This window comes from Palaemon carinicauda, chromosome 20 (assembly GCF_036898095.1).
Source record: "Palaemon carinicauda isolate YSFRI2023 chromosome 20, ASM3689809v2, whole genome shotgun sequence".
Taxonomy (NCBI): domain Eukaryota; kingdom Metazoa; phylum Arthropoda; class Malacostraca; order Decapoda; family Palaemonidae; genus Palaemon; species Palaemon carinicauda.
Genome location: NC_090744.1, coordinates 17,713,433 through 17,723,432, shown reverse-complemented (window position 1 = coordinate 17,723,432; position 10,000 = coordinate 17,713,433). Strand labels below are relative to the sequence as shown.

At 30.8% G+C, this 10,000-nt stretch overlaps 1 protein-coding gene across 1 annotated transcript in view; it reads right to left on the bottom strand.

Moving 5' to 3' along the window:
• Positions 1-2,559: 2,559 nt before the first annotated feature.
• Positions 2,560-10,000, bottom strand: part of LOC137659675 (uncharacterized) — a 13,825-nt gene continuing 6,384 nt past the window's right edge. The window contains exons 2-3 of the mRNA XM_068394500.1: positions 9,175-9,504; positions 2,560-2,673 (exon numbers count right to left, since the gene is read on the bottom strand). Coding sequence (XP_068250601.1) covers positions 2,560-2,673; positions 9,175-9,504 — 444 coding nt within the window. The remainder of the gene's footprint in view (positions 2,674-9,174; positions 9,505-10,000) is intronic.

The following is a 10,000-nucleotide window of genomic DNA, read 5'->3' as shown; positions in this document are numbered from 1 at the left end:
GAAAGAACTAGGTATTTTTCTGCAGAACGTTCGAAAGAACAAGGTATTTTTCTGCAGAACGTTCGAAAGAACAAGGTATTTTTCTGGAGAACGTTCGAAAGAACAAGGTATTTTTCTGCAGAACGTTCGAAAGAACAAGGTATTTTTCTGCAGAACGTTCGAAAGAACAAGGTATTTTTCTGGAGAACGTTCGAAAGAACAAGGTATTTTTCTGGAGAACGTTCGAAAGAACAAGGTATTTTTCTGCAGAACGTTCGAAAGAACAAGGTATTTTTCTGCAGAACGTTCGAAAGAACAAGGTATTTTTCTGCAGAACGTTCGAAAGAACAAGGTATTTTTCTGCAGAACGTTCGAAAGAACAAGGTATTTTTCTGCAGAACGTTCGAAAGAACAAGGTATTTTTCTGCAGAACGTTCGAAAGAACAAGGTATTTTTCTGCAGAACGTTCGAAAGAACAAGGTATTTTTCTGCAGAACGTTCGAAAGAACAAGGTATTTTTCTGCAGAACGTTCGAAAGAACAAGGAATGTTTTTGGAGGACGTTCGAAAGAACAAGGAATGTTTTTGGAGGACGTTCGAAAGAACAAGGAATGTTTTTGGAGAACGTTCGAAAGAACAAGGAATGTTTTTGGAGAACGTTCGAAAGAACAAGGAATGTTTTTGGAGAACGTTCGAAAGAACAAGGAATGTTTTTGGAGAACGTTCGAAAGAACAAGGTATTTTTTTGGAGAACGTTCGAAAGAACAAGGTATTTTTTTGGAGAACGTTCGAAAGAACAAGGTATTTTTTTGGAGAACGTTCGAAAGAACAAGGTATTTTTTTGGAGAACGTTCGAAAGAACAAGGTATTTTTTTGGAGAACGTTCGAAAGAACAAGGTATTTTTCTGCAGAACGTTCGAAAGAACAAGGAATGTTTTTGGAGAACGTTCGAAAGAACAAGGAATGTTTTTGGAGAACGTTCGAAAGAACAAGGAATGTTTTTGGAGAACGTTCGAAAGAACAAGGAATGTTTTTGGAGAACGTTCGAAAGAACAAGGAATGTTTTTGGAGAACGTTCGAAAGAACAAGGAATGTTTTTGGAGAACGTTCGAAAGAACAAGGAATGTTTTTGGAGAACGTTCGAAAGAACAAGGAATGTTTTTGGAGAACGTTCGAAAGAACAAGGAATGTTTTTGGAGAACGTTCGAAAGAACAAGGAATGTTTTTGGAGAACGTTCGAAAGAACAAGGAATGTTTTTGGAGAACGTTCGAAAGAACAAGGTATTTTTTTGGAGAACGTTCGAAAGAACAAGGTATTTTTCTGGAGAACGTTCGAAAGAACAAGGTACTTTTCTGGAGAACGTTCGAAAGAACAAGGTACTTTTCTGGAGAACGTTCGAAAGAACAAGGTACTTTTCTGCAGAACGTTCGAAAGAACAAGGTACTTTTCTGCAGAACGTTCGAAAGAACAAGGTATTTTTCTGGAGAACGTTCGAAAGAACAAGGTATTTTTCTGCAGAACGTTCGAAAGAACAAGGTATTTTTCTGGAGAACGTTCGAAAGAACAAGGTATTTTTCTGCAGAACGTTTGAAAGAACAAGGTATTTTTCTGGAGAACGTTCGAAAGAACAAGGTATTTTTCTGGAGAACGTTCGAAAGAACAAGGTATTTTTTTTGGAGAAAGTTCGAAAGAACAAGGTATTTTTTTTGGAGAACGTTCGAAAGAACAAGGTATTTTTCTGGAGAACGTTCGAAAGAACAAGGTATTTTTTTTGGAGAACGTTCGAAAGAACAAGGTATTTTTTTTGGAGAACGTTCGAAAGAACAAGGTATTTTTTTTGGAGAACGTTCGAAAGAAGGTATTTTTTTTGGAGAACGTTCTAAGAACAAGGTATTTTTCTGAAGAGTATTCTAAAGAATAAGGTATTTTTTTGCATAACGTTCTACAAAATAAGATATTTTTTGGCCAAACGAACTAAAGAATAAGGTAATTTTTTGCAGAGCGTTCTAAAGAATAAGATATTTTCCTGCAGAAAGTTCTAAGAACACGGTATTTTCCTGCAGAGCGTTCTAAAGAATAAGATATCTTCCTACATAACGTTCTGACGAATAAGATATTTTTCTGCAGAATGTTCTAAGAATAGTGTATTTTTTTGCAGAGCGTTCTAAAGAATAAGGTATCTTCCTACATAACGTTCTAACGAATAAGATATTTTTCTGCAGAATGTTCTAAAAAAAATAAAGCTATTTTTCTACATAATGTTCTAAAGAATAAGGTATTTTTCTGCAGAACGTTCTAAATAGAAAAAAAAAGCTATTTTTCTAAATAACGTTCTAAAGAAAATTTTATTTTTCCGCACAACGTTCTGAAGAATAAAGTATTTTTCTGCTGTTACGACTTGCCTTAAAATTATGACTCTCCCCAAATAAAACTTATTGGCCTATAACTTTATACCCTGCCGGAAAAAAAGACCTCGCATATCGACTTGACCGACATTTTCAGCATCGAGAAAACCTGATAAAAATAAAATAGAATCTCTATCGAAGACAGTATAGGTATGCTTCAGAAGCCCTCACTGAACTAGGTGGAATATTCTATCGACGGAGAGCCATCATTGTCTTCATCTCTTAAAGATATCTGGATACCATATGATAGGACCCTGTGCGCCATATCTTGTTCTAGAATTACACTTCTCTGAAGTATACACATTGAATAACTGGATGGAATAATAGAAGATATCGAGAAACTATATTTTTGCAGATTGTTCTTAGAAGCTCGTAGGTTTTTTTGCCCCCAAAGGACGTACCGGTACGTTCTTGCAAAACATTTGTTATTTACAAGTTTTTGCATGTTTTTGATAACTTAAAGAGAAAATTCAGGCATTTTCGAAAAGAATGAGACCAACCTGACCTCTCTACGACAAAAATTAAGGCTGTTAGAGCAATTAGAAAAAAAAATATATAGCAAAATGTGCTCGAAATTTAACCTTATGGCGAGGGTAAAACGGTTAAAGCATTGAGTTTTCTGGATTCTTATTACTTTTTCATTTTTTTAGGATCGACAGTACATTCTTTGCAATTAATTTAGAGTTAATATTCGTGGGACTATCAACTTGGCTCTGAAAGACTTCCAACTTCTTTTAGAGCCTCTGGTGCCATAGTTGGTAGTCACCAGGCCTTTTCATTTGAAGGGGCAAGGGTTCGATCCCACTATAAGAGAAATTTATTTTTATTTCAGCACGATTTTACGTCGAGTATCATCTATATTAACTCATTAGGGGTAATTCAAATGAAAAGCTATCAATTGTGTCACCTGGTGGGCCCGGAAGTCAGGTAAAACTCGTTGGTATGTGACTGATGTCTTGCCAGGTAAATTCTGAATTTCAGTTAGAACTTGGGTTTCGACTTCTTTTGGAGCCTCTGGTAGTATGATTGGTAGCGACCTCGCCTTTTATTTGACGGAGCGACAGTTCGACCCCAGTATGAAATTTATATAGAGCCATATACGGATCTTTTATAAAAAAAAATCATAATCATTAATAAATAAAAAGTCTTCAATACAACAAAAATAATCTTGTTTATCTAAATCAAAACTCGAAGACTTTTTGTTCAATTTCCCTTACGATATAAAAACCGAACAAATATTTTTTACATATATTTTATTCACAATCTATTTTTTTTTTTTTACATATATTTTACCTTCAATATGACGTACACGGGGGACGAACTGCCCCAAAAATACGAAAAGAATAATCGTCCTGAAAGAGGACTAATTCTCAGTAGAATTGAGAGCCCTGTCCATTCTCATTCTTTATTTACAGATTTCTAAATAAAATCTAAATATTATATTTCATGTATAATAAACAGCAGATAACTGACTATATACTGTGTGTATATATATATATATATATATATATATATATATATATATATATATATATATATAAATATATATATATATATATAAATATATATATATATATATAAATATATATATATATATAAATATATATATATATATAAATATATATATATATATATAAGTATATATATATATATAAGTATATATATATATATATATATATATATATATATATATATATATATATATATAAGTATATATATATATAAGTATATATATATATATATATATATAAGTATATATATATATATATATAAGTATATATATATAAGTATATATATATATATAAGTATATATATATATAAGTATATATATATATATAAGTATATATATATATAAGTATATATATATATATATATAAGTATATATATATATAAGTATATATATATATAAGTATATATATATATAAGTATATATATATATATATAAGTATATATATATATAAGTATATATATATATATATATATATATATATAAGTATATATATATAAGTATATATATATAAGTATATATATATATAAGTATATATATATATATATATATATATATATATATATATATAAGTATATATATATATAAGTATATATATATATATATAAGTATATATATATATATATAAGTATATATATATATAAGTATATATATATATAAGTATATATATATATAAGTATATATATATATATATATATAAGTATATATATATATAAGTATATATATATAAGTATATATATATAAGTATATATATATAAGTATATATATATATATAAGTATATATATATATAAGTATATATATATATAAGTATATATATATATAAGTATATATATATATAAGTATATATATATATAAGTATATATATATATAAGTATATATATATATAAGTATATATATATATAAGTATATATATATAAGTATATATATATATAAGTATATATATATATAAGTATATATATATAAGTATATATATATATATATATAAATATATATATATATATATATATATATATATAAGTATATATATATATATATATATATATATATAAGTATATATATATATATATATATATATATATATATAAGTATGTATATATGTACATATATATATATATATATATATATATATATATATATATATATATATATATATATATATATATATAACATACATATAAACAGATTATACATATATATATACATTATATATATATATATATATATATATATATATATATATATATATATATATATATATATATATACACATATATAATCTTTCCATATCGAAAGTATTAGAAAAATTTCCATGATCATTAAATTGAATTAAATGAAATTAAACAAAATTAATTGTAACCCACATCAAAACTTATAACTAAGTATTAAAAACACTTAAGTTTTAAAGTCCGCTCATGAATGGCAGAGACAAGGGACAGTGACATTACCCAATCAAGCAGAGGAGAAAAGAAACAAAAGTAAATTTAACGCAGATAAATATCGCAATTCTTAAGAGCAAAACTACAAGCAAAACTGTAAACAATCTTGTGCAATTTACATTCGCTATAAAATCAACCAATAAAGGTATTTCTTTATGCAAATCTTCCTTTACCCGTGAAACGTTATCCATTACATCCCGACCTCGCATACCTTTTCCAGGAACATGGAAAATTTAAATCTCCTGGAAAGACGCAATAAGAAATCCTTCTGTGAAGATATGGATGACTTTGGAAAGGAAAATATTTGGTCTTCATTTCTTATCTGACTACCATTGAGACAAGAGGCTTTTCTTTAATCTTTTGCTCATAAATGGCAAAGACAAGGGAAAGTGACATTCCCCTTGCTGGATAATGCCCTAGAGACTGACCATATATTATCATTATCATTGTTAGTACTTTCTAAGCTACAACCCTAGTTGGAAAAGGAAGATGCTATAAGTCCAAGGGCTCCAACAGGGAAAATAGCCCAGTGAGGAAAGGAAATAAAAGAAAGATAGAATCCTCAAGCAAGAGAACTGTAACCATATATTATCATTATTATTGTTATTAGTTTCTAAGCTACAACCCTAGTTGGAAAAGGAAGATTCTATATGTCCAAGGGCTCCACCAGGGAAAATAACCCATTGAGGAAAGGAAATGAAAGAAAGAATACTGTGCTTGAGTATCCTCAAGCAAGAGAACTCAAACCCAAGTCAGAGGAAGTCCATGGTACAGAGGCTATGGCACTACCCAAGACTAAAGAATAATGGTTTGATTTGTAGTGTCCTCCTAGAACAGCTGCATATTATAGCTAAAGAGCCTTTTCTACATATGATCAGCGACAAGCAAAGCTAAGGCCAGGAGCGTCAGGCAATGGCTACTGACGACTCAGTAGGTAGACCTATAGGCTCCCCCAAACACCGATTCTTTGTTCACAAGGATGGTGAGGTTGCAGACACTACAAGAAACTATATAACCTGAGAGGGTCTTACACCTCAGTTCAGCAGATCGCTACCAAGGATGATTTTCCATAGTCTACCACAACGTTCTATAATGTATATGTGTAAGTATATATTATATATATATATATATATATATATATATATATATATATATATATATATATATATTTATATATATCTCATTATCATCTGGTCTTATGCCTATTCACGCAAAGGGCCTCTGTTAGATTTAGTCAAAATATCATACATATACTGTATATATATATATATATATATATATATATATATATATATATATATATATATATACATATATATATATATGTATGTATATATATATACATGTATTACATGTATATATGAATACATATATGTATACATATATATATATAGATATATATACATGCATATATATATACATATATATATAAATAAATGAAAAATTAAAACTAATTTAAGTAGATCAAGTAAAACACAGATTAATAAAAACTAAACTGAATTGAAAAAGATAAACCGGATTTGCTCTTAAATAGCGAAGCTGTCAAGCATATACTAACAACATATGAGATATTACCGAATTTCAAGAATATCAACTAGTAAACCAAACTTTCATTTAAGAAACTAGAAGAAAAAAATTAATCTTTTGCAAATTTAATGAGCGTGAATATTTTACAGACTAATACACAAACAAAGCCACTCCAATACCTTAAAACAAAGCAGACAACTCACACGTCTCAAACTAACGACCTAAATGTGCCAGGACACCTCGCTGCTGGGATGAAGCGACACTGTTGACTGGTACAACACGTGAACATACGCTACCGGTCACGCGATGTCAGGCAGGGCAGCCGATCGGAACTACAGTCTACCCCTAAGGTAAAGCAAATGTCCTTCAAAAAGAAGGTAACTGTTTACCCCATACGAAAAAAAAAAAAAAAAAAAAAGCTACCAAGGTCTAAAGCGATGTCAGGCAGGGCAGCCAATCGGGACTACAGTCTATCCCAAAGGCAAAGCAAAAGGCCTCCAATAAGAAGGCAACTGTGTTTACCCCATACGAAAAAAAAAAAAGAAAAAAAAAGAAAAAAAAAAGCTACCAAGGTCTAAAGCGATGTCAGGCAGGGCAGCCAATCTGGACTACAGTGTATCCCAAAGCCAAAGCAAAAGTCCTTCAAAAAAAAAAGTAACTGCGTTTACCCCATAAAAAAAAAATGCTACCAGGGTCTAAAGCGATGTCAGGCAGGGCAGCCGATCGGAACTACGGTCTATCCCAAAGCCATGTCCTTCAAAAAGAAGGTAACTGTGTTTACCCCATACAAAAAAATAAAAAATAAAAAAAAGATTCTACCAGGGTTTAAAGCTATGTCAGGCAGGGCAGCCGATCGGAACTACGGTCTATCCCAAAGCCATGTGCTTCAAAAAGAAGGTAACTGTGTTTACCCCATACAAAAAAATTAAAAATAAAAAAAAGATTCTACCAGGGTTTAAAGCTATGTCAGGCAGGGCAGCCGATCGGAACTACGGTCTATCCCAAAGCCAAAGCCATGTCCTTTAAAAAGAAGGTAACTGTGTTTACCCCATACAAAAAAATTAAAAATAAAAAAAAAAATTCTACCAGGGTTTAAAGCTATGTCAGGCAGGGCAGCCGATCGGAACTACGGTCTATCCCAAAGGCAAAGCAAAAGGCCTCCAATAAGAAGGCAACTGTGTTTACCCCATACGAAAAAAAAAAAAAAAAAAAGCTACCAAGGTCTAAAGCGATGTCAGGCAGGGCAGCCGATCGGGACTACGGTCTATTTCAAAGGCAAATCAAAAGTCCTTCAAAAAGAAGGCAACTGTGCTTACCCCATACATTAAAAAAAAAGAAAAAAAAAAGAAATAGAAAAAAAAGGCTACCAGGGTCTAAAGCGATGTCAAGCAGGGCAGCCGATCGGGACTACGGTCTATCCCAAAGCAAAGTCCTTCAAAAAGAAGGTAGCTATGTTTACCCCATTAAAAAAAAAAAAAAAAAAAAAAAAGAAAAAAAAAAAAAAAATAATAATAATAATAAATAAATAAATAAAAAGAAGTATAAGCGTATTTAAGAAAATAAAAAAAAAAATCATGTAAAGTTGAAGACTTCCTTCATCGTATTATCCTCAAGCACACTCGTGGAACTGCTCGAAATAAAGTTTTACATATACAAAAATATACTCAACTGGTCTTGTGTAATTCATTTAGTGTGTTCGTACCCAAGTAATCTCCCACAGGAGAGATTACAGGGAGATTAGGATTACTGAATCACAAGTAAGCGTTTTATCCCTTCTTTGTCTCTCCCTATCCCTGAGGACAGTAGGCGGGACATTAAAATGAGAGAGGAATTAGATATTTAAGTGGAAGAGGTCGAAGGTGAAAGGTGTTTTACGAGGTAGGTTTTGAAGAAAGTAATTATACATATATATATATATATATATATATATATATATATATATTTATATGTAATATATATATATATATATATATATATATATATATATATATATATATATATATTATATATATAATATATATATCTATACATGTATACATGTATACATTTATAAATGTACAGTATGTAATGTATATATACATATACATATATATATATATATATATATATATATATATATATATATATATATATACACATGTAAAAATGTATAAATGCATACACACAATTATATATATATATATATATATATATATATATATATATATATATAGATATAGATATATATATATATATATATATATATATATATATACACATATACATATGTATTGTTTTTATATAAATCAATCCCCATAAGAAATGAAACACGAGACTTACCGTTATATTGCCGTATCCCATATGATCACAGGAACACCGACACTTCTGTATATGATCCTTGATGTCCTTCGGCAGCTCCTCAACGCTCCGGCTCAGCCTCGAGATGGGCGTGCCCTTCGGGTAACCCTGAGGTCCTGCGCTTCTAGGACTCCCAGAGGGCTGAGTCTTGCCATTTGAGAGGGCGCGGCTATGCTGGTGGTGGTGACCGTAGCTCTGTCCGAGGTCCTGCGAGCCCTGCGGGCAGTGTTGGTGGTATCCCTCCGGGGGTCTACTGAGGGCGGCGGCGAAGTTAGCAGCGAAGTTTCCCTGGACGTTGATTAACTTCGGTAGCTGGAAGTTTAAGAGAAGTTTTTTAAGTTAGGTGTTTTGGTATTGAATTAAAAGTCTTTAAGGTTATGGAATTCTGGGAAAGTAATTGTTTACAAAACCACGCTCTCAATTTACCCCAAAATTATGCAGTCTTGCAGCTCTCCTCTTCATGTACAGTAATTAAAAGCTTCTTTAAATAGGGGGAAAGCAAAAAATTGGCAAGATATGTTCAGCAAAGGGGGAGGGGTTATATAAAAAAAAACTATCTTTGTTTCCTCACTAAACGACCTGGAACTGACATCGTCAACAGAGTCAACCAAACAGAAGTTTGTGATGCCAGCGTACATAAACAGAAGTTCGTGGTAAATGTGATAAATAAGTTATAGAAAGCCTAGGAATGGAGAACTGGAAGGAATGATCAAGGCATTTGGGGTAGGATAATAACACAGAATGAGACAAAGGGATAAACTGAAGAAAGAAAAAAGGATATACGTTAAGAATAAATATATAAGTAGGA